This window comes from Tauraco erythrolophus, chromosome 2, assembly GCF_009769465.1.
Source record: "Tauraco erythrolophus isolate bTauEry1 chromosome 2, bTauEry1.pri, whole genome shotgun sequence".
Lineage (NCBI taxonomy): Eukaryota > Metazoa > Chordata > Aves > Musophagiformes > Musophagidae > Tauraco > Tauraco erythrolophus.
Window position 1 is genome coordinate 36,525,366 of NC_141466.1, and position 26,690 is coordinate 36,552,055.

Here is a 26,690-nt window from a genome sequence, read left to right on the forward strand (position 1 = left end):
CAACCCTTATTAATAAAACGAAGGTACTTCAAATAAATCAGCAGCTGAACTTGTTGGCTCGGTAACTGTAAGGCAGTCAAGTACTGTGCAGCCAGCACAGGTTTTCCTTTCCCATTAGTGTCACATCTGAGAATACCGTGTCATTTGCTGTCTGACACATCTACACGCCATCCCTGTTCCCCAGCAGGCAACGCTGCCGCATGCTGCAAGACCTGGCAGGGCAAGGGCTTCGGCCTGCTGTAATTCAGCAATCAATTTGGAACAAGGAAGGGGCTAAGATTACTAAAACTTGATTACTCCTCATTTGCCCCACGTAAAAAAAATGGGAGGCACTCAAAGATGGTTCTTAGCTCTCAAGAACTCCCCGATAAACCAAAAGCTTTGGGCTCCGATTTGCATGGACACGCTATGCTACAGCCTTGCTGCCCTCTTTAAGTATGAACCAGGGGGGAGTGGGGCAATGGAGAAGCAGCCACCAGCTTTCTCAGGACAGGTTAGTTACAGAAGAGTTCAGGAACAGTGCTCTGAAGTACTACGGGCTGTAAGCAGAGTTAGTGTCCCATGCAGGCAGCATCTCGCCCATCGTTTCTCCTCCCAACATGGGCCTGAAGGTGCTAAAGCCTCCACTTGTGAAGGGAGCTCTAACGATTCCACTTATATGTCTTAATGCAAGTTAAAATAACAAGCTGTATCACATTAATGAATTGAGTCAGTCACATTTCCGAGGGGAAAAAGAACAAGCTTTTTGTACCACATCTTTAGTTCAGATTTTGAACTCAGATTTGAACTCTGATTCTTACTGGATAATTTTAAAGAGTATATGCACGATAAGAACAAAAAGGGAGACCCTAAGTATATTTTCTTAACATTCTCTCAGAAAATCCCACGGCTTCCAATTTCTGATACATATGTGCAACTAGCAGTGATAATTAGTTTTCCAAAAGTAATTGTTATATATTAATGTATACATTAGTCTAGAATGCATAAACTAATAAATAGTTATAAAAATAATAATTTTAATAGCTCATATTTGATTGCTGCAAGAAAATAAGTTACACAAAGAGGTATACATACCTCAAAAAAGCTCTCCACATACTGCAGTATGTACACTCCACAATCACTGAAATTGTTCTGTTGTGGCACTTTTGGGTTGGAACCTTTCATGACATCTTTGGAGAAGCTTCTTTTGTTGCCTTTCCTGACTTCCCATTCCACCTCTAAATATCTATGATAAAAGACCATGCAAATTAAAACTTTTCTTGCAGAATTTTGCCAAAAAATACCCCCCAAAACCCAGATATGAAACTTACTCCCGTAGTGTTTTCACAACATTTGACCGCGAAGGGCCTCTCAGGGAGTCCATAAGCAAAATGCAGGGTCTAAGAGAGAATACAGACTTTTAAGTACACAATATTTTACAGCAGTTTGGAAAACGCAGTGGTATACACAGCTAGCTAGCTATGAAATAATTTGTGGAGTGACCTTGAACAAAACTAGATCAATACTAGATCAATACTATAAAGTTTTGCCAGTGCTGCTATAATCCCCTGACTGGGATATCTAAATGCAAAGTTATCTTTAGATTTAACCATAAACTAAGTACAGAGAACTTCGGGATGCACTTAGAAAATATAGTAGTGTCAGACTGAAAGCATTTGTTACAGGCAAAATCTAGTTGCCTAAAACCCCCTCAAGTGTCTAGTGCTCTTTTAGATGCACAAGGTATCTGAGACATGGGCAAGAGACTCAAGTAAGGCACAGAGGCCATTCTGGAGTAGCAGCTGGAGGACAGATGGGACAGTCCACAGCACCTATGAAGATACTAAGTATGCAAGTGATCCCAACAAATGAATGTGAAATCTACCTCATAATTACCCACGAAACACACACTGATAGACTTTAGGAAAGTAATGTATCCATAAACAAACATTTTTGAGACAACCAAGTCTGCTTGAACACTCTCTTGCACACTACATCCTATCACTTGATCTAGAGGATACCACCTTTGCAGTAGCTATAAATATTACAATCATATCAGCTGCCTTGTATGCAACAGCTGGATTTATACATCAAAGCTAACTCATACCAGAGTTCAGAATCTGAGCATTAGATGTAATGATACCTGAAAAGGAAACTGAACTTTCCAAGACTCGTTTTGGAGTTTTAGAAAGCAGGTATTCTTTTCAGGTATCAGTAAGATGCATTTTGAGGGATAAATACGATGCAAACTACTTTTCACAAAGCTCAGCCTTCTCTTTTCTAACAGTAACACGCATGCATTCAGACAAGGTGTCCTTTATAGAAACTGCAAACTAGTAAATTCAGACACAATATCTGCATGCATTTGTGTACAGGTTTGCATTTATAAACTATTTTACAAGTATGCAATTTTTTAGGCATAAGCACTTGAATGATGTTTAATTTTACTTGTATTTGTTTTAATTTTTGATTTAAAAAGTTATTATTGATACAGGCAATGGTCTTTAAAAAGGCACAACCCAGGACTTGGGGGTCTGGGGAGAGGGAAAGAAGTGAAAGCCTTTTCAAGTAATTTTCTTTTTCATATAGAAGTAATTTTAAAATATGCTAATTGTAAAGTATTTAAGTGCCCTTAATGACTTCTGATACTTAAGTGTCAAAGATCTTAGGAAATTTCATGTTTGGATTAAAATAATGTCTGGTGGAAAGCATTATGTACAGATAATCCATCACCAGAACAGGACAAATTTAGCCAAGCTATAATGAGAAGCTCATAAATATGCTTAAACCCACTACACAGATGGATTTTTACCCCTTCATGAAAATGTACTGATAGATTTTTAGCCCTTCATAAAAACATATTAAGTACAATTAATACACATTCCATACCATGTATAAATATATAACTTTATCCTTCACCATAAGAATGTATGATGAAAGCCTTTACCTTTCTAGTAACTATTATATCCACAAAAAAAGAAATATAAAAATGGATAAATAAATTGTGAAAAAAATACAAATGAAATTGCGAAGACAGCAATACTAGTAACAATATTTCTAGATTTGGAATCACGCATTTCTGTCATAGAATGGTTAGGGTTGGAAGGGATCTTGAAGATCATCTAGTTCCAACCCCCCTGCCATGGGCAGGGAAATCCTCCACCACACCAGGTTGCCCAAAGCCTCATCTAACCTGGCCTTGAACACTTCCAGCGATGAGGCATCCAAAACTTCTCTGGACAACCTGTTCCAGTGCCTCACCACCCTCTGAGTGAAAAATTTCTTCCTTATATCCAATATAAATCTCCCCTCTTTCAGTTTAAAGCCATTGCCCCTTGTCCTATCACTATACACCCTTGTAAAAAGTCCCTCCTCAGCTTTCCTGTAGGCCCCCTTTAAGTACTGGAAGGCTGCGATAAGATCACCCCGGAGCCTTCTCTTCTCCAGGCTGAACAGCCCCAACTCTCTCAGCCTGTCTTCGTAGCAGAGGTGCTCCAGCCCTCGGATCATCTTCATGTCACATCAAAATAGAAGCAACTGCAGTCAACTATTATTAATAAATAATTTTTGGATTTCAAACATCAAAAATTAAGAGTTTTAAAATCCAAAACAGGTAAAGTAAACAAAAAATGTAACTGAACTTAGTATTGTGGAACATTCTTATTAGAGAAAAAAGAATACTACTAAGAACAGAGAGAAAAAAAAATAGAATACTACTAAGAACAGAGACAAGAAAGAGAAACAGCTAGAACACATTTAGATAAGAAATGGAGGCAGTTAAAAATTATTCCCATTTTCCTGTACTAAAGTGAGTGGTGACGAAGGTTTTAATTAGCATAAATTAATACTAAAGATTTTAAAGACTTTTGGTTTTTTATACAGAAGGATACATTTAAACATGTTTCTGTACCTTCTTTGTGTTGGAATCTAAGTGCAAGATATCAAACAGCCTTATTTGAAGAAACAATCTTCAATTGCCTGAAGCAGCCTATAAGCTTAACAGAAACCCAAAAAGCTATAATTTCACCTGTAGTTTCATTCATTAAATTTTCTGCTCACTGAAGATGATGATACTATGAAGTATAAAATGCTCTCTCAGACACTAATAGCGTGCTGATTAAGTGTTTGAAGACTGATGCATAACCATTTCCCATAATTACTGTCTTAAATTTCATAACCTTTAATGAAAATTCCATTTTAACTGTTATGATACTTACTGTTTGCAGATAGTAGGCTTCAAGTGCCATTGTCCCATTTCTGAATTACAGTTATCATCTGCAAGGCCACCATCATCACTACTGTCTTCCTACAGAAGCAACATGTTTACAAGTGTTTAAAAGCTAATATTGTTTTTCAAACATATGCAAAAGAAATTATTGCTATACTTACCATTTTTATTCAAGACCAATAATTCAAGTTTAATAAAGAACTGGTAGCGTTAACCTGAAACCATTTATTGTTTGTAAAGTTTGCATTACCAACTTTTAGTCACACAGTTTCTCAAATCCATGCTGGAACAACACAGAGTGAATAGTGCTATTTATTTAATGACCGCACAAACTACAAAAAAGCTGCAACTGACATCTTCAAAGCATTGCTGCTTTAAAATGAGGTGCATCTCCATTATTTAGTTACAATCTAAATTAGCAATACTTTCCCTTGCTAATGATTACTAGAAACTTGCTTGGCGGTTTCATGTATGTTATCTTCTAGATGAAATGAGACAAAATCTGCAATGAACTCGGAAGTAAAATTTGATCTTTGCTCCAGAATGCACCAACTTTGTTCCTAGGGCAAGGGAAATTAAACCACCGTGATGTTATACATCACAGTTTGCAAAACCAGTCATGCCACAAACCTGGGAACATCCTTTGACCTTCTGATTTCAATATTGATTGCTATGAAGGATATGGCAGTTTTAGGAACAAAACCACTACGTTCTTGTATCTAAAAGTAACCCAACGATCCATGATTTCTTACCCTTCTCTTGAGTTCACTATTGCTACCACAGACCATTATGTTATAGGGAAAGAGATGCTTTCCAAAAATGGGAACCCCCATATCAGCACGATTTGTGAAATTTTTGGTGAGAATTACGTACACTACACTTCACTAACACGTAACACTATGACTGAAATCCTCATGCTATGCCATGAGGTTGCTATCATATTAGAAACTACTGCCTAGCTCCTAATACACTTGTTTCTGTTGCAGCCTCAACTCCATTTTTGGCAGATGTGAAGGTGCACTCAGCCTGTCATGGTTTACCATTTTCACGCTTGCTTTGTGCGTTCTAGAAGGTATCAGTGACAGCTTCACTCTGAGTTAAGTTCTAAGCTACACTGCAAACAGGGAACTCAGCATCTCTTCCTCCTCTCAAGGAACACAGCTGGCCATGTACTACAAATCTGAAATGCTCTACTACTCATTCTCCATCTTCAGGGAACTCTAACTGCTACAAAGTAGACAGAAAGCCACTTCCATCAGCTGAGAATCACAGAACATTTGGGCAAGTGGCACAACAGGAGAGGTGGGTTGAGCCTGTATGAAAAGTGTAATTAGGTTTCACCATAAACTGGAGCTTTTATATGTGTGCAGACATATACATACTATTTGGAAGCCATTACAAATAGCTGCACTTGAGAAAATGATTGTTTGTTCTGGACTCAAAGGTGAAAAACAGGTAATTCCTAGACCGTATATTTGATAGCCTCTGATTCTTTATTTTGGACAACTTGGAGTCATACACCTGGAACGTGAACAGGAAGGCCAATTAGGAAGAGAAAATGTGTAACTCCTAGCTTGCACACATTGAACTTACCCTGTGGAAGCAACAGGGCTATGGAATAATGCCCTCATACCCAGGAGTGAGTCAGGAAAAGACATTTTAATGATCAGTCTTTCCACAGCGCTAAAATCTAAACGTCTTCCAATTTGAACAAGAACACTACCTGATTATTAATCCATGTTGTTTAAATTTGCTTAGAAGCACCGATGAAACAAAACAGCAGAGTATCACCTACTTATAAAAGTGTCTGTTTATGTCCAGGAAACGCAACTGAAAGAAGAGTAACTTGTTCTTGGGTCTGGTAGATAAACACGGGGGTGGGGGAGATGAAAGATGGAAACTCTCAAAGTCAACACGCTTCTATAAAAATCATTGCCTAATACGGTCACTATGCAAAAGACTCACAAAATTAAATGTAAGATCAGTACAGCAGTTTCCTACTAAATAATTTAATGAATGAATGTACAATCCTCTCCTGTCAGCTAATTTGCAAATTTTTGTCGGTAACCAGTACTTTGGATTTGACACTTGGACAGCTTTAGACAATGTACATTTACAATCTGTACACAGCTTTTAAGCTGCCCATTCAAAATACCAACACGACAGTTCACATTTCCCAAATAAGATTGCTAAATTATTTACCTGGTTATCTTGGTCTTCAGAAAAATCTATAAGCTCGTCTTCATTTAGTTTACTGCCATCAGCTGAGTCTTCACTATAGTTTAGCCTGATTTTGTGCAATCCATCTGTATCAATCACAGACAGTAGTATACTTAAACATCAAATGCTCCATCATCATTGAAGACCAAACTAATTTTAAACACCTCAGATTTGCTCAGGATTTCTCACAGTAACTGTGTTACAGCTAACATAATATTTTATTAATGCATATGAATAAAAGTGAAAAGTTTCTTCAAAGTAACCCAGCAGGAACTGTTTGTTATTCTGTGAAACGCCTAAAAAAATTCTAAGGACCTAGACCAAAACCCACCATGAAATTACCCTGTAGTTCCATGAAGTCTCTACAACAGTATAAATTGCTACTGCTACCAAAAGGGCCAGTCTCATTTGGTCCCTCATATAACCGCTATTCCCATCTATATCTGGTTCCTTCCATGGGACCAAATACATCCACGCACAGTGCACCACACTGAGAAAGTCAGTCACAAGCTTATTATTTTTTAACTTGAATCAGTTCCTTGATCAGATTCACTGTGCAGTTATAATGAAGACTTGTGCTGGTAAAAGGGAAAAGGCAGTTTGGGAACACGCTGCTAGGGAGAGTAGAATGCAGGATCAGCTCTCCTGGGAGCAGCAGCTTAGAAGTGTTTGTGAAACTTCACTGTTTTGCTACATAAAAGAGTATCTGTAAATTTACTCCCTACCCCTCTACATATTTAGTAATTTGGGAAACAGCAGCAGAAAAAATAAAAAATAATAAATGGTATAGCTATACCTGTGAAAGAAGAATACTACCATGTAAGACTTCAGAACACATTTTCAGAGGAGAAATAAACTATGTGAAAATAAGTGAAAAACGAGTAACTCAGCAAAACCTGAACTCTTCATAAGAAAACTTTTCCTAGAAAAGGGCTATATAATATACCTAAACAATCACAAAAATAAGTGTTGGTTATGGTGTCACTGGAGGACATACTACTTATTAAAGAAAACCAGGATTTCTGTAAGAACAGTAAATAGGGCAGTGAACTAGCTAATGGAAAAAATGGAGACGACCTGCATTTGAGAACACTTCAACAGAGAAGCTGAAGTAACACTTTGGAAAGAGGTTACCAGTGAAGTTCCACAGAGACAAACTTGGGAATTAGTCTTACTTAGTATCTTTGAAAAGACCTTAGCACAAGAAGTAGGCCATATACTAACATGACTTACTGCTGACAGATTCGTAAAAAATAAAAATCAGTATCAAGAGGAATCACATCTCATACAAGAACTGAGCAATAAAAAGGGGGTTAAGTAATAAAAATAAATATTTTTTGGATGATCACTTCAAAGTTATTTAGATATCAACTCCTACTGATTTACAAGTCCAACACCAGGATTTGGTTTGAGATTGAGACATCTAAGTTTAGGTTCCCATCTATGGTAGGCATCTAGGGTCTCACAATGGTAAGTGGAGACCATAATCAGAGCAGAGAGCTATTCAACTGAACAGCTACTCTGTGTCTGCTTTAGGGTAAGAAGAGAAGGTCTTTTGGTTTCATTGACTATACTATCAAAGAAGCACCTGCTGTCTTTTGACATATCCTAGGATATCCAGGACATATATATGGATTTGGCAGAGTCAAGAGTCAAGATCCACACCCTTCTGGAGCAACAGCTGAAGGCTGGGCAGAAAACCCAAGGCCTACATCACCATCTTCCATCTGGAAGTTTAGATACACAGCGCATCTAAATTTAGCCGCCTAAACATATGCTTAGTGTCAATCCCAAATTGAATCTCACCCTTAAGCTGGGACCGTGACCCGCAAGAATGTCTGCATTAATGAAAGGGTGCAGCATCTGCAATAGCTACGCAAGAGAGACTGTGCGTTTCTGTCAGCAACAGAATGACCATCAGACACCAATACAATGCAGCCATTAAAAAAAAAGAAATGTAATCCTAGCAAAAATATGTCATCAAGTACATTCCAACTAATTACAGACAAGTAACAGTATCAGCATCCAAGACATATCAGATCATATCATACAGCATCAATATCACAAACAGTAACAATCACATTTAAAAGGAAAAATCAATTCAAATGAGAGATCTACACATACCCCTAACCTCTCACCCGACTCCAAGACCTCCTAAGAGAAGTGAGAATGTTATCACAAATGAGTAAATTTAGATTAGACAGTAGGAGAGTGTTTACACCCAAAAAGATATTAAAGTTGTAATGGTCTGCAGGATACAGATTAGACCATACGATTGATAATCTTCTCAGATCTTGTACTATAAACTATGCAATTACTTACTGTGTAGATTAAGACAATAGCAATACTGTCAGTGACCAAAGTAAAAGTTTTTGCATGATCATATGCTTTGTACTGTGTGCCTCAAGGGGACACACGCTTTGCAGCAAGCAGAGAAAACAATCTTTTCCTAATTCCTTCATCTACCTTTAAAAGTAAGTACGTCATCTCCTTTGTTCACTTTGGTACAAGCGCTGTTCCAGATCACTGAAATCAGCCTCCAGAGCGGCAAGGCATGGAGAAAGCCTCTCTAAACGTAACATGAAGGTGATGTGAGAGAATTTTTTTTATTCTTTTCTTCTCAGTCTTTCTACATACCTTCTGTCAAGACATTAAAGAACTTAATGGTGTTGAACCATTAAAACTTCAAATGCTAGAAGACACTGCACAGCTCCCCCCATGCACATACATTATGAGGATCCATGGTCAACCTCTGTTCTTTCCTTAACAACTACTGTCTTAAGTGATGCAAGTGATATCCACAAAATGATTTTGTGTGAAAAAAGGTCACATGACTGAAAAAATAATCTGATTCAGGAAAATAGTGTTTTATCTCCAGCCTTATGCCATGAAAGTTATGTCAACAGCCACAGAAACATTTTATATGCAATGGCTATAACTTCCTTATATTGCAAGCACTCGAACTTAGTCACATACTAAACTTTCAAAGTATGAATTGCAAAAGTAGTAACAGATGTGAAATCTCCAAATTTTACATAAAAATATGCATATTTTTACAATTACATACCCATAGATTGGCTAGCAGTTGTGAATTCACCCTGTATACCATTTTCATCTGGAGTCCTATGGTCAAGTTTATGGCATGCTGATTCCACAGTGTTAGGTTCTTCCACGTCACTGTCTATTTGACTTATTTTTTTGAAAGCACTCTTTCCCCTACAAGGACTTCTTCTGCAACATGAAGACTCGCTGTCCTCTGTTTCAGTATTTGGGTCAATTAAAGCTGTATTATACTTTTTGGTCAATGCCTTCTTTGCTGTGGACTTGGAAGGCGAGTTTTGTGCATCTAACTCATTTGGCAAAGGAGACGGTGAGTTGCGCTCTCCATCTGAGGAGGAAGATTTTATCTGTGTTGTAGCATTTTCATGATAGTGGGGATTTGGTTCATATTTGGGTTTTTCTAAACCAGGAAAACAGATAACAGCCAAAAACCAGTGAGCACTGCAAAGGAAAAAAAAAAAAAACACATTAAAATGTAGCAATTACATTAATCCTCACGCTTAAACCTTAAGTTGATAAAAAACAAACAAAACGCTGAGTGCGCATGCACACACATGCACCCAAAACCCCAAACCCTACAACCTATAGTTATCAAAGATAGACTGTAATAGCTGTTTACTTTTCTGAGCTAGTTTTACTCAGGCCTCCACAGTCTTCTCTAATGGTAAGATCACAGCATAGAATCACAGAATCATAGAATGGTTAGGGCTGGAAGGGACCTTCAAAGGTCATCTAGTCCAACCCCCCTGCAAGGAACAGGGATATCGCCAACTAGACCAGGTTGCTCAGGGCCTTGTCCAACCTGGCCTTGAACGTCTCCAGGGATGGAGCATCCACCACCTCTCTGGGCAACCTGTTCCAGTGTTCTACCACTCTCATAGTAAAAAATTTTTTCCTAATATCCAACCTGAACCTACCTCCCTCTATTTTAAAACCATTACCCCTTGTCCTATCATAACTGGCCCTCCTGAACAGCCTCTCCCCATCTTTCCTGTAGGCCCCCTTGAGGTACTGGAAGACCGCTATAAGGTCACCCCGGAGCCTCCTCTTCTCCAGGCTGAACAGCCCCAACTCTTTCAGCCTGTCCTCATAGGAAAGGTGCTCCAGCCCTCTTATCATCTTCGTGGCCCTCCTCTGGACCCTCTCCAACTGATCCATGTCCTTCTTATGTTGGGGATTCCAGAACTGGACGCAGTACTCCAAGTGAGGTCTCACGAGGGCAGAGTAGAGGGGGAGAATCACCTCCCTCGACCTGCTGGCCACGCTCCTCTTGATGCAGCCCAGGACACGGTTGGCCTTCTGGGCCACAAGAGCACATTGCCGGCTCATATTGAGCTTCTCGTCCACCAGTACTCCCAAGTCCTTCTCCTCAGGGCTGCTCTCGATCCAATCACCACCCAGTCTGTATTTATGCCTGGGATTGCCACGACCCAGATGTGTGTGGCATGCAAGTAGTTACCAACAAATTCATTAATATGATGCAGTGAGTTGAAAACAGGTGCTGTCTAAACATTTATTTCAATTTGCCCATACTTGATACATTGATACATTCTTTTCCTTCTTTGAATTAAAGCTTATTTCTTTTTTAACGTTTTCTTTATCACTGCATGAATTAGAGATTGTAGAGTTCCTGTTTTACGGCTGTATAAAGTTTTCTAGTAGTTCATCACTAGCAACACAAGTAGTCAGATCTAACGGTATAGCTGAATAGCCCATATTCTTCTGCCTATAAGATCTTCCAATTCTATATGACACTTCACATTTTCAAAGAAATCTTGTTAACAGTGAATTAAAAAAGAGGACAACAGATTGTTTGTAATGCCATCACCAAGACTGTTGTCCTCCACACCCTTTGCAGAACGAATATTCTAACCCTTTCAGGATCAAAAATAGTTGTATCTCCCAACACAAACCAAGTTTTGCCCCAGTTTCCTCCTTATCTCCTTGCCTCTTCAGACTTCACTGACTTGCCACTCAATCAGAAATGGAGCAGCAGCAAATTCAGGGACTGAAGCATTGCAAGGAGATATCGACTGACCTGATTTAGAAATTTTCTGAAGGTTCTCTGATTCCCTACAGCAAATAACAAAACAGAACCTAGCTATGTATTATGCAGGTGAAGTCACATTGAAATGTGATTTAGAAAAAAGAAAAAGCAATAGCTAGAAATGCATGTCTAACTGACATGTCAAAAAACAATTAGATCATTATGAAGCCTAAATTACATCAAAACTCAATGGCAGTTGAAGTAAGCAGCCTTTGAAAGCAGCATGTGAAGTATGGAGGCATTCACTACATCTAGTAAACGAATATATTAAGCATTGTCAAACCCTGGAATTTGTGTGTGCTGTATTAATATAGGCTTTATGTACCAATTATGTAAACAGACTAGCAAATTAACCTGGATCTAAAAATAGCTTGTAACTTTTAAAAGAACAACCTATTTCCATTGGAGACTTGAACAAAAAGGACTGTACTGCGAAAGGACACTGATGGTTAAATCCGCCATACTGGTCTGAAGTTAATTTTCCCCTAGATTCATCCTTCCCACCTCCAGTTACTGCAGTTCGACAACATGTTAGTTGATGAGCCCACGTTCCCTAAACTAGTGGTTACAGAAGAGACTGGAAAGACTTTCTGGAAGTAGATACTGAAGTCCAGCAACTCCAAAGCAATAATTTCCACACGGTACTCTTAAAACCAGATGCCACAATAAACACCTGTGTCCTAAATGAAAAAAAAGCATAATTCTAGGCAGCACAGGAGAGGCATTATCAAAAGCAACCATTAGCAGCATTCTTGTAACGCAAGAGAAGCTCTCAAGTTTTCTCAACTCCTAGAATAACTTGTTTCGCATATTAAATTCAAGACACAAAAAAGCAAAAGAAACTCTTGAGATTGGCTTTCAACCAGACTAATTTTGCCACAGATTAAGGTTTTATAATAGTAATGAATGCAGATCTTTCACTGGAACCAAAGAAACTCCTCCATACCTTTGGTCTGCTATTGTACCACATAGAGAAGGTTCTGTTGACAAAGACTAATTATCAACATCAAATCACTTGGCAAATTCCTGAAAAATACCTGCAGTGCTTCAATGCGTCAAGTTGCAAACACTGGGAAAGTCTAGGCAACTCAAGGCTGTATGCGAATTCTGTAATCATTATCTATGAAGAAAAGGAATAAACTGATGGAAAAGAAGTGGGTGATGAAAGCCTTGCTACACCACACTAAGTTGCACATACAGGTGTCCAGGCAAAGGCATGCTGAAAAAATTCTTAAAGCCAGTCCTCCAAAACCCACACAGAATGGCATGTATTTTGCTCTCTGTACACCACAGGCGTTAACTGGTCTCCCTCCTCACCACTGACTCTCTGTGATTCTAGCGTTTTCACTAATCCCTTGAAGCTATGAGACAACGCCTCGACTGAAAAAAAAAAAAAAAACAAACCAAACAACACCTAGACAGTCAAACACCAAGTAGTTGGAAGTTACACTCAACTGAACATACAGCATCTAAACATCTCCATTCTTGTCAACACAAAGCGTGACAGTCCTCGTGAAGGAGGACTCTGTAATTTCCCCACAGAAGCGTGGGGAAATTACATAACACAAAAGAAATCACACAAGGGAGTTTCTGAAAAAGCTGCAACCTAGTATAGAGGTTAGGTCCCAGCCCACAGCCTTCATCATAAGACCTGCATATCCAAAAGACTTCACTGCAGATTAAGAACCCAACTAATACACAAATCAGCACCACAAATATCTAAAAATGTTGTATTTGGCACAAAAGCAAGGTTTCACAGTCCTATTACCAGACAAAGTCCAGGGGCTATATATTTCACAACGCATTATACACACAGCTGCAGAATGCTGCCTGAGGCTGTAACTTACACAAACCGAATCTATACTGTACTGGCTCACCAGATCAGAAATCCTTCAGGTTAGTATTCTGCCATTAAGAAACAAAAATCAGCACTGATACCTATTGCCTCTTTTGTCAGCAGTATGTTTAGTTCTAAAAATAAAACTTTCTGGTTCTGTATCAGAGAAGCTAAGAAGCACCTGAAGTGGAATTGTAGTGAAGTTAATGAAAATAAAACACGATTTACATGTCAATTCAACGTAAAGACAGGAGCTACATATAGAAGTAAGAGGACACTTCGCTGGTTTAGGTAACCAGCAAAACCTCAAAACACTTTTTGACTGAATAATTTAAGGCAACTCCGGTTCTCTGCCCTTGACCCATTTTGAAACACAAGAATACATGGAAAAGAGCAATCAAATATATAGTAACCTGGTAAAACCTGCTATTCTGTGTCATGGCAATATAAGGAAGGAGAAGGCACTTAAGCAAGTGACACCTCTGCTACTAGGATAGAGCCTAGAAGCCTTCATACTTGCTGGTTTCTGTGTTCTTCCCCAGGTAGCTCCCCAACCTCCTCTCTGTCCTGCGATACCAATTACTCATCATAATGGGAATATTTAATTGTCAAGTCACTGATTCTTTCCTCAATATGCTAGCATCCCCTCCAAAGAAGTTCAGCTTTTTGTTTCTCAAAACGGAGTGCTGGGTTTCAGGGGATGAGGGAAGCGATGTATTTGAAGGGAAACAGAATAGCAAGGTGCTTCCAAGAAAAATACTAGCAGCTAATAACAATAAATTAAAAAAAAAAAATATGGAAGATCTAACTTACACTTTCTTTGCCAGAAAGCAGGTCAAAAACAACAATAAAAAACAAACACACTTCCCCCCCCAATCTCCCCCATCAAGCCACCACTTTTTCATCTCCCTGGATACTTACTTTTCTACTCTGCAATGTTCTTACTGTACATATCAGGAAACCACTTTTGCAAACGAAAAGTCCTACTATCACTACTTACTTAAAAAGTTTCAGTTAACAGTGAAGGACAGTTTCAAAAAGTGTGAACAGGATCATTTCCAGATGAAAGATGCACACCAAGAGTTTACTTTTCACACTCTATTCACTACTGGATTGGTCTATGAGACCAAGCTACTCCAAAGCAAAATTCCCAACCCACACATGGCATGAACATCATGCCTTCAGTACAAACTGTTTCGTTCTGCAAATTCACTCCTACTGAGCTGCACTACTAAGGCAGACATTGCTTTAGTTGTTTAACAGTAAATGTACAAAATAAATGAGTAAAATGAACAAAACAGTGAAAACTACCATGTGCTAAGTTACCTGCAATATAAATAATTCTTGTAAAACCACAAAACTATTTCTTTTCATTTTCAGGTCACTCCTAAATCACACTGTCTGGTATTTGCAGCATAATCAGTCTCATTTCTCCTGCACATAACCAATGTGGATGCGTGAATGACAGGAGAGAGGACGGTGGGAAGTAAACTATGTAACAAGCTCCAAGGCAACTAAAATTTGAGTGACAGACACTAAAGTTCTGGTACTTAGAGCTTCGGGGAAGAAGGATGGCAAGGATGAAGTCTGCAGTGGACAGGAGGAATATCTTACACCCAAGTCATTTTCATCACCTAAGGACCATCTGTCTTCCCATGGCTGTACAGACATCAGAGCATCTCAAAATCTAAAGTCATTGCTCATTAAAAGCTTTCTCAGGAATTTACTTACAACTTTATAACAAAGACAGATCTATGGTTCGTTACCTCATAACTGCCTCTCTACAGCTAGCCTCAGAATTCAGCTGGGGAGGAGGTGGGAAAAGAGATTTAGAAATTCTTCTCCCACTGCACAATGGCACAGTATCTATATAAGTTTCTTTGAAGAGCTTTTAATTAAAAAAAAACCCACCGTATTCCTTTAATTTTCAAAAGATCAGTTAGGTATGCGTATGATAAGTCAGTTACAATTCTCCTGTCTTTCTGTCCTTGCTTTATTTATGCTTTTATTTTATATCTTCAAAATGCATTAGTTGAACTTTCCTAAATATTCTGGCATAAGGGCTGCTTAGATTCTTTTTGTGAAACGTAGAAATGTGTTTGTGACAATTTGCTCTGATCTTAAGGAAAGCAAATATCATTAAAAGTTAACAACCAGTAGAATACTAACAGTCTGCTTCCTGACCTAAGAAAAACATCAGGACAAAAGGATATAAAGAAAAATAATAGAGGTCCCAATACAGGGCAGTAGAGATCTTCAACTGCATTTTCTTCTGATACAGGTTTACTGTAACTAAAAGATCTCATCTATACCAAAGAGATCTCATTGAAAGAAAACGTAAGGACTCAAAAAGGAAAATCCAAAAGTTATCAACAACAACAGCTTAGAAGAAAGAACTCCATAGAACCAGGTAAAACCCAGAAATAGTACTCAGAAAAGTTCATTTTTGCTCAGTCTTTATATTGTCTTGATACTACTTATACTACAACAGTGCACTTAAACGTCTCATATTACTGTTTTGTTTTTATCACCTGGAAAAATATGTTTATTTTTAACTTCAATTCACACTATAATATAACTTTCAATTTTAGAATTATGAAGCTTAAGTCTTTACCAAATGCAGTAAAAAGGTAGGTTTACTTACGCTTCATTAAGAGGAACAAAAATGAAATCTTTCTCAAAAATGTCAACATGCCGTGTCCATGTTTTTACTCGCCCATGTCGTTTTTGTTGTATTCTGCAAGAAGAAACCAACACGTGATTTGTAGGGTGGCTCGTTTTAATTGAAAGACTACTTTTCCAGATATTTTCACCTTAACAGCTTAAGATTTTCAAGGCACATTCTATGTTTGTTATAGGACTGGATGCTTCCCAGAGTTCTCTTGGTATCATCATATTGTCTGTAAGGATTTTATCTCTGTAAAGCATCTGTTCTTGTAGTCTTCACTGTACTTAGCTCTTAGTGAAACTGACTTATCAACAGACTTACGAAAGGTTTGAAGTTTCATGAATATTTCTTCTTTCTCTTTGATTAAGGCGTTTATAGAAGAATGAACTGAACACATGTATTCTATCAGCATCTTCTTTTTTCAGTTTTTCAAGTACCAAATACCTAATCAGTTAAAAAAAATATGAAAAATTCATGGAGGTGTTAACTCAGAAGTATTCATCACCAGAGTAAAAAGGATTGCCAAGAGTGCTATCTCCTCACCAAACTGTTGCAGCCTTTCACAAAATAGCTGTAAGAATATTAGAGCTAACTAACCACAGGAACTCATTAATGCAATATCTGTGTCAATATTCCAAGGTATTAAGTGTTCTGCTCAATCAAGAGATCGTTTTGCTGCTGTTGTATTTATTGTTATGTCATGGCAGGAAAACAATTTTTCAATGGGTTACATATGATCTATCTAGGAAAGACCTGTACTTTTTAACTGAACCACTACATCTCCAAACGCTCCCAGAGCAATGCACTAATTTTCTTTCAACATCTAAAATATTATAAACATTTTATATTATTTTATCTTATTATGAATAAATTATATATATGCACATTATATGGAGCATAAAGAGAGCAGCATGCAACAATTTAATATGCTTCTAACACCTGTGGCATCAGTGACATAAAAAAATTAATTTATGTATTATGTTCATCAAAACAAATGAAATTTCAGGAAACACAAATACTCTGGAAAAAACAATTAAACTTCAAAAGGCTTCCCTCCCCACACCCCCCCCACACCCTCTTGCAGTTAAAATTCCTCTTCAGATGCTAAGAAATTTCAAAGAACCTTTTCTCCAAGTGAGAACAATGTCACTGGACAGAATAAGAAACAAAATTTCTTGCAAAAATACAAAACAACTTTTAAAATCAGAGCTATACATAGTTGGAGACCAAGTGTTATTCACTGACCTATGAATTTTTAATGTTAGAACTTTTCACGTTTCAAAGTAAAAGATGACCAAAAACTGATTTGAAATAAAACTTACTTTAAATAAAAATCAATAATAACATCATTTAAAAATTCTCCTTCATTTAGACAATGCAGGTCTTCATTGGTCACAGAAATACCACCTTTAGCTGGAGGAGGTGGATAAACTATCAACCTGGAAAGAAAAATACATTCAGTAATAAATATGAAATGCCAAAAAACTCAGAGAATTGTTACAGGGCAAAGATAAATATCTTACTTTTCTATAGGACCAATAAATACTGTATGTGGTTCTCCAATTTCTTCATCATCATCAAAATATGGTAACTGCTTATTTCGCTGCTGCATTTTGGACTCAGAAGCAACCTTAAAAGAATAAAGTCAGTCTTAACTTGCATACTGTGCTCAAATTTACCAAAAAGGTAATAAGGTTTTGAGAAAGAATTCAAGTTTGGCTTTTTTCCTTTCCTAGTTCATTTATTACACTTAGGTCTGTAGTCATTTCTTGCAGAGCCACAAAACTTTCCAATTCTTTAAGAGGCAGTTTTGTTTAAAGAAAGCATTAATTAAATAACTTCAACACTGCAACTTCATTTCTTATTTGAAATGTTATAATTTTACCAGTAAATTAATTTGGAAACAATTATGTTGTCTAGATACAGTACAAATTTCTTGTCCTTTAAAAATTTTTAAATGACAACATCACTTGTGGACCATTGCACAACCTTAGGATCAAACTAAACACACTTAGAAAGTACTGCAAATGCACAGACTATTTCCCATAGTCTCACAACCCACGATGGACCAGTCTGGGAATCCTCACATAAAAGCCAGCAGAAGTTGTTGGGATTTTTTTTGGTCTAGTGTCTAGCACACTATCTTTAGTACAGTTGTAACCCAAGTAATATAATGACTTCGCTCTAAAACAAAAACATAATTACATTTTTTATTTTGTTTTCTCTGTGAGATGGGCTTCCTTTGGAATTGTCTTCCAAGCACTTAGTAAATGCAACAAGCCTGCCATTGGCTTCCTCAAAGGAAATTTTCACAAAGAAGTCAGAAATATTATTTCTAATACCAATGTCAGTAATTATTTTTTCAAATATCGAGTTTGCATGAGGATCAAGACCAGTTTCAAAAATTAAAATGATATATTGTTCTTCTTGACCTACAAAAAAGCAGAAAGAAAATCACTCATTTAGAAACAAAATAAACTATGTCACAATTATAAACAGATTTCAGAGAATCATGGGCCAACATGTTTACACACTGCTGACACTACATACAAGCAATAACATGCATGTATGAAGAGAGACTAAAGGATTAACTCTCAAAACTTTGTTCCTACATTTTCAAAAAGAGTGCATTCAACTTCTGCCTTAATCTAGAAATGTTGGTTTTTACATCTGGTAAAATTTTTAGGAGACACTGAATGCAAAGCCAAAACACATTTTGAAATAACAGCTTTTCTGCTCACTGACAGCAAGACTCTGTAATCAATACTTTCTTTTTCTTATTACAGTTTCTATCCTATTGTTTCAATACAATTCCAGAAATTATGTATACAGCATAATTTCCCCTCTGTATAGAGAAACACCATATCCTAATTTCTCCCAGGTCAACAGTAAAAAGTCTAAAACAAGCTCTCTCAAAAATCTATGAACATACATGTATCTGTGGAAATCTATTACAAAAAGAGAACTATATTAAGAACGTAGATGGGCTTTTGTGGTCTCAATGTTTACTATAAAAATGACTTTCATCTACTTAACCCCGTCAACATCTACACGGTATTTTATATTAAAATATTTCACTCCGTTTTCTCCTACTTTCAAATAGATATGATTGCCAAAAGGGAAGGGAAAAAAAAAAAGTATCAAGTACGATAAAGCAGTTGGGTGTAAAACCAGCTCAGAGCCACGGCCTCAGGGGGAAAAAGGCTGAGAGACATGGAAAGAGAAGGATTTCTTACCCAGACAACTCAGGAAACTTTTCCTTTTTTCACTTGTGAACACCTGCGTTCACCTGGCTGCCTGCTCCCAAGACTTTCTCTAGCTCCCCTGCATGCTCCCCAATTACTTTGGTAATTTTAATATTCCTTACAGCTCACACTTTTTATAGGAGGTGGATGAGGTTATAGTAACAGTATTATGGTTAGAGGCACACAATTCTGAGACGGTTGAAAGCATTCTTCCTCCATCTGAATGCATCATGTATCTATGAAGTTGAGTAAAAGTATAAATAACCACCAAATTTAACCTAAAGAAAAGCCTATTTAAGGGGGTGAGGACTCTATACTGATTTTAAAAAACAGCGATGCTAAACTCTTGAGAAAAACTATGTTGAAATTAAACTTAATTTTAAGATACGTGAAGACAATCCACTTATTTTCCAAGCAGGTATTTGTCTACTTCACTAAGCCAACCCACACAGTAGTTTCCACTGAAACTAAGGCCTGTAAGCAGAACAGCACAGAATGCAGAAGGAAGTATACCAAAAGCTGTCATATAAATGTAACGGCCCATGTACAAAAGCTAAGCAAACCAACTTGCTTTCATTCAGTAATAATATTAGTATATTATAGTATTTAGTTACACTAAACTGACTACAGGTTGTAACTGGCATGCGTCCGGACAAACAGAAGACTACAGTTTTGCCAAGCTGTTCTGAACTGTACTCCTCATCATGTCTGGAAAAACACTACACCTGTCCCTGACAACGATGCCAGTTTTATTCCTTAGTGCAGTCAGTCATGATGCAAAACCTTAAAACACAAATTAAAGTGAAACAGTAGACCAAAATTGTTTTACTTACTGTCTCCTTTACATTCGTACCAGACGTTATCTTTACTCATTTTCAGTTGGTCTCTCAGGCTACTGCAGGTTGATGGTACTGTTTGTAGGAAAACTACTGGTAATTTTCGGACACTGCACCATTCACATTTGGTAAGTTCAGAAGTTTTCAGGTTAATCTCTCGGATATCGCTTTCTGATTCTAGAAGAAAATTATGACATTCTATTAAATTATAGTAAAAATATGTAGGTTTCCTTTACAATTTCCCCTTTGATTTATTTTAACAAGAAATCAATATATGCTCATTAACTTTTAAGAAAGTTTTTAAAAGTTTAAAATTAACACGTATCCAGGAAGTGGTAACTGTTAATATCTTAAAAGATGAACAGAACTCCACTGTCACATTTCAGAAATAAATTGTTTGCTTTTCACCAACTTTAATCTAGTTTTTATTCCACAAAAAACACCAGCATTTCCAGTGACAATTTATATTTGCAACTGTTGCCATGACACATTTTACAATAGTTTTGTAAAACTTTCTTTGTAAATTTATCTTTGACCAAGTTCCCTTATGAAAAATAACTTTAAAATGAAGAGGAGAATAAATACATGCAGAGAAACTATCTGACTGCCTGAGGAAAATAAAGTACTGATCTCAATTTACTACCAAAGAGAAACGTCAGCAACACGGTAGATTTTTAACACTGCATCTGATGCTGCTGGTGCCAGTATAAAGTATTGAATTATAAAAATGGAAGGAAAAACACATTCAAGCTCTTTGAATTTGGTGAAAAGACCCAAAAAGTTCAATGTCAGTAATTATTTCTAAATCAGAAAAATGGTTAATGGTAGTCACCTAAAGCTTTAGCTCGTGGTAGCTTCCACCATTCTACCACATGCTTGACAGCAGCCTCCACCAGAAAAACTATATCCCCTGACACAGGGGACAAAACATAAGCAGGATAGAAGGAGAAATAGAGCCAACTTAAAGCCCTTCTAATAAATCAAAAATCAATCCATGAAGTCTGTCTCGTCCTCCTTTCCCTCTAAAAGGGAGGAGACACTGCAGGGAATTCCTGAAAAGACTAAGGCCTTTAAGTTAAATTCTAGTAAATATTTCATGACCAGACAGATGGTGAGTAAAAACTAGTAACTTTACCACATAAAGAGTTTAATTGGCATCCCCCTGACCACAGTTGCACAAAACCATTTGATGGGGAAAAAAAACCCCAAAAATAAAAGACATATCATTACTTTCTACCTTACTAGCACTAGCTGTAGTCCCTCACTGCCCATCTTTTCTTTTTAAACTGTTTCTGCTACGCTTCTCTTGGCATTTAGCAGCCAATGTCCAGCAGCAGCCCTCTACATCCTCCCTTCTTGTTGGCAACTGAATTCACATCCCTGTGCCTTCCAGAAAGGAAGTCTGCTGCTCATAAAGACAGGGCAAAAAGTTACCCAAAGCGAAGCATCCACTGGCTGCAGACTGGAAGTGGTGGGTCACCATCACTTCTGTGGAGCAAAGCAGCTGTCCTTTCCCTCTAAACCTTCAATACTCCTGTCCCACTATCTGGGGAAGAAGCAGGCCAGCTCTGAGTCAGGCTGCAGCAACCACATTGCCTCCTTCAAGCTGACTGGGCAGCATTTACTGCTCAGAACAGTAGTTTGCCATCTCATGAGGAAAAGAGCAGCAGAAATATGCTACATGGATATAACTAGTCCATCTCCTCGCACTGATCCTCCATAATCTCCCTAGGGACTTACACAGGAAAATTAAACTAGTAATTAAATGAAGGTTTATAGATGACTCCTAGGGTCTTCTCTCCTTTGTGTTTAAAACAACAAAACAGCTTTCCAAGAGTAGGTTGTAATACTACAGTCTCTGTGGTAATACTTCAGTTTTCTCCTTCCTAAAGGTACCCACTACCTTAATTAATTTCACCTAAATTCCCATTTTCAGAGGCAGACTGCAATAATGACAATCCCAATTTAAAACCAGATTCAACCCATTTAACTGAGGCATACAGGTCTTTCTAATGGTGCCTAGATAGCTAGATAGAAGGTCCTTGACAAAACATGAGCTAGTTGGTCTTCGAGGAAAACTTGGAATCCTTGCAGCTGTGTTTGCACTGAGATGAAGCATACTGAATTTCATGTGAGAGGAAGACTGTCTACTCTTCAGATGAAAATTTAAATCATGTTCATCCTTCTGCATTAAGACAGGCATCTTATAATACAGTTCACCATAAATGCCTTAACCTGTGAACAGTATATCCTGCAACACTGATATAAGACAGACAACAGGACTTATCTATTAAAGGCAAACTGAATAGCTTTTTACATTTTAGAAACACAAAGCTGTTTCCTTGAAACACTATAGATTTATACATGCAAAAACAAGCTCAAGGCAGGATAGTACTGCTGTTTCTACAGCTGTTGAAAGCATTTGCCTCTCTCTGAAAAACCATGACCACCATAATCGATCTAAAGAAAAAAAAATATATTAGGATATATTAGGTGTCATTTTTATTTCAAGACCCTTTCTTGTACTAAATAAATCATGCTACGATTATGAAATTAATAGAAAAGGATCTAGCTGGGAATACACCCATCTTCTTCCAGATGTAAAACTAAAAAAAAAGTGAATTGAAAAAGTGTTAAATGTTCCAATAAACACAGCATTTAATGAGTCACCGTTTTTATACGACTGAGGGATCAAGTCCCATGGAAATAATTTCACTATGCAGCTGTTTTGAATAAAAATTGATAGACATTTTCTACAAGTTTTACTAAGCTTTTTGGTGTTTTTGTAAAATGCATTTAATGCATGAAAACTTACTATCGTAGTTGTAAGCTCACCATTTCCTACACTATGTCACTGCATTTCTTTCAGTAACATCAAATAGACAACCAATAGACTAAAGAAGAAAAAATGGTAAAGGGAGATATAAACAGGAAAGGTTTAGGGCATCTGTGTAAAAACTTACTCTCTACTTATGCATCTGAAATAAAAAAAACTAATGAAGTGTTAGAGGTAACATGTTTTACAGGAGGTCATTCTTGCTGATCATTTTCTTAACAATTTCCAAGATAACCTTTGCTGATCATCACTAGAATATATACAGCTCTTCGACTACCACGAAGGAGAAAACTAATGACCCAGTTGCACACAAACCACAAATTGCTGATTTCTGCTACCTTTGAATTTTCTTTCTGTCAGTAGAAGGCAGAGATAATGCAAAATCATTTTGGGTTTTATGGTGAAATTATGCTCTTTTTTTTTTTCTCTTATCTGACTACAAGCACCCAGTATAATCTATTACATACATAAACTCAGAATAGACATTTTGTTATGATTCACCTGTTAACTCCTTCGACAAATTTACTTCATTCAAAATATATATATTGAGTATTAATATAAAATGAAAGATGTACTCACCATCTTGACTTTCTAGGCGTATTTTGATATAATCCAGGCAAAACTGTGGAAGACAACACAAACCAAAATTGACTTAATGCCTTTTAACTGTTAGTCAACATATTTCAATTGACTAAGTACTCGAGTAATGAAAATTTTAAAATAAAAATGTAAAATGTAATTATTCTTTACTATTCAGTGTCTCTCTCTGTCAGTAACTGTTGAAACTTAAGATGTATCCTAAATACTCTGTTTTGAAAAAGGTTTAAAATATTCTGAAAAATACCACAAATTATAGGGAGGGGGAAAAAAAAAAATCTTCAAAAGCGAATGTCATCTATCAGTATTTAAGCAAATCAAACAATAGGGTTTTGCAGGAAGAAAAAGTAACACCTCTCTGCTATTTATGTGGTTACCCTACCAAGAAATCTGCATTTTATCTGGCTTACTGCATACAACTAACGTTCAGTATCTTCCTGAAAGCCTCCATGTAACTTAGAAAGTACACCAAAAAAATATTGTTCTATAGAAGCAAAATTATTCACCTGCAGACATGTTTCTTCCTCACACCTATGAATATTAATTTCTTGGTATTTGCTACCTTCAATTTTGTTAACAAATGCACGCTAATCCGCAAGCTCCCTCCCAACCAAGTAAACAAGGTTTTCAAGGGTTTTGCAGGCATGATGTTTCTATTAAACACTCGAACTAGATCACATGCATTAGGACATTGCAGTACTCTGGGATTCTTTGAGAATCGCAGCCTCTGAAATTAAGACAAACTTACTGTTCCACAGACAAAGGCAAAATATTATGTTGTTCAAGTATGAAAATAACAAAAGTCCATCAAAACCTGAAACGAGATTTGTCAAATAACAAGTTTACTTACAATTACAGGTTCCACTACCATTCTTCGTAGTGTTCCTATTCGTATACTTCGACAGTTCAGAATGACACTTTCACAGGAATTTTGATAATTGACAGGTACAGCCTCAGTTACAATCTCTTGAGAAATAACTTTACGACGTTTTATTGGAGTGTTAGACACAATGTTCCCAAACTGAAAAGTAATTTTCAAGATTTCAGAATGTCTCACTAAGATTTACTGGTAAAACAAGCTTGTTTAAAAACTACTGACTAAATTTTTGGCTACTTTTCTGTTGGTCAATGGGATTACTTACTATAGCATCCACCTCAACCATACACAGAAGGTAGACATTTCCTAAAGAACTTTTTGGAACACCTAAAGATGATAATATTGCGAGATTCAAGAAAAAAAAAAAACATAAGCTGACACTTGTAGACATTTTATTAACATTTCCAAATCACAAATAATCCTTCTAAAATTGCCAAAACCAATTTTGTTTTCATCATTTTGAAACACTGTGCAGCCCAGCAAAACAAGGTTATTTTTAATACATATTATTTGCTTATTTATATAAAACCACTAATGCTGTAAAAGCACCACGACGTTGGTGGTTTTATTTTTTCTTTAGGTTTTTATTAGTTCAAGCTTTCGCTCACTGAAAACACTGAGTTATTACTGAAGTACAGCACATCACCCCATTAACAGCAGTAAAATCTTCAAGAAATATAAATAACTAAGCCAAATCAAAATTCCTTAAAGCAACTCTGCAGAACTATCAAGATGTTTTTAGAACAGATGCCGGGGTCAGAAGACCAGACACTGAAAGAAGGCCACGTAAAGTTTGGCTCCAGCTCAAGAAAGTCTCTAGATGCTGACTGAAGCTGTAATCTCAATGAAATCTCCTATTTACCAACAGAACAATCTTACAAAAACCTATTAAAATGAAAGAAAGCTGGCTGATAGCTGTCAGATTAACAAATTAATTTGTTGTATTGGTTGCATTGCTCTATTTTATTGAAGGATTTTCTGTACACTAGGCTTTTCTTTGGTATTTATATTGTTTCATAAAGCTGGCTATTAATAAACATCCTTTTGGGTTACAAAATACAATTAAACTCCCACAGAAACACATTTTAAGGGATTTAATATTTCTACTAAGACTAAATCTCAACAATCACTTCAAAGACCCTAATCACTAGCCTATGTTGGCCATAATTCAAAATATACTTTGGATGCTTCATTTACATACAGTGGAGAAGGCAGAGATTCTAAATCCCTGTAATTAAAATATTTTCCCAGGACTCTTGTTGAAGACAGTTTTTCATTTTTGCCTGCTGAACTAGCTAAGTGTTATTAAAAGCTCAAAACTCAAATCACAGACAACACTAAGACAGTAAACATTAAAGTGGTGCTATGTTCGGGTACTGAAGAGACTCTTCAGTAAAGAATTAATGACTATTCTGAGAGAAAAATAAATGAACAGAGCTGCTTAAAGCTTCTTCTATCATATCTGACAAAAACAGTCATACCTGCAATTCTTGGTAGCTTCCTTGAAGCAATGCAAAGTTTGTGTTAAATTTCACCAAAAAAAAATTTGTTTACCTTGTTTTTCAAAAGCAGGCTCTTCCCTATTTTTGTCTAAAATACATAGTTAATTTCCAATGTTACAACTGGGTCTTAAACACTACTGAACAGGAATATATGGATATACAAAGGAAAACATTTGAGAGAGTTTCAGAAGTCTTAGACACCAGTGCCTTCACGATGCAATGCTTTCAATTAATCCGGCACATAATGCCAGAATAACTGAAATTCAAATCTATTTATCACCCAAGCTTAGTCCCCCTGCTTTATCGTAGGTTCACGGCTCTATATTGATAGCAATGACTAATTATTCACCACATTATAAACATCCATAATTTCATCAATTACAGCACTAAAATGTTGGCTTCTGAATCTCAACACAGCACGAAGGTTTTGGCATCATTACTTTAGCGTTCTAACTCGGAAATCACAAAGGATTTGAGACTGCAGGTGGAAATCTGATCACATACCCTTGTTGAGCCAAACTCACAATAGTGAAACTGGACAAGTGACCCTAGAGTGGCTTTTATCAGCACTATTAATTCAACACCAGTTGCCACAGGGAATTTATTCTTCTTAATGGCTCACTATTGAGGTGGTGAAGTTCCTAACATACCGTGAAAGCTGTCCCTTTTGACAACATTTAAGGAGTCTGCATATGGTGCATTTTTTGTCTTTGCTTATCCAATTCTTGAAGTAGTACTCAACTAAAAATCAAAAGCCC

The 26,690-nt window shown here is 36.9% G+C and overlaps 1 protein-coding gene across 2 annotated transcripts in view; it reads right to left on the reverse strand.

The window, feature by feature from the left end:
* Nucleotides 1-26,690, reverse strand: part of SENP6 (SUMO specific peptidase 6) — an 85,916-nt gene that overhangs the window by 2,866 nt on the left and 56,360 nt on the right. For both annotated transcript variants that reach the window (XM_086608267.1, XM_086608266.1), the window contains 13 exons: nt 24,404-24,574; nt 23,536-23,578; nt 20,118-20,297; nt 18,245-18,471; nt 17,563-17,669; nt 17,362-17,478; nt 16,361-16,483; nt 16,016-16,108; nt 9,495-9,928; nt 6,410-6,513; nt 4,197-4,285; nt 1,311-1,379; nt 1,075-1,225 (listed from right to left, as the gene is read on the reverse strand). In XM_086608267.1, coding sequence (XP_086464393.1) covers nt 1,075-1,225; nt 1,311-1,379; nt 4,197-4,285; nt 6,410-6,513; nt 9,495-9,928; nt 16,016-16,108; nt 16,361-16,483; nt 17,362-17,478; nt 17,563-17,669; nt 18,245-18,471; nt 20,118-20,297; nt 23,536-23,578; nt 24,404-24,574 — 1,908 coding nt within the window. The remainder of the gene's footprint in view (nt 1-1,074; nt 1,226-1,310; nt 1,380-4,196; nt 4,286-6,409; nt 6,514-9,494; nt 9,929-16,015; nt 16,109-16,360; nt 16,484-17,361; nt 17,479-17,562; nt 17,670-18,244; nt 18,472-20,117; nt 20,298-23,535; nt 23,579-24,403; nt 24,575-26,690) is intronic.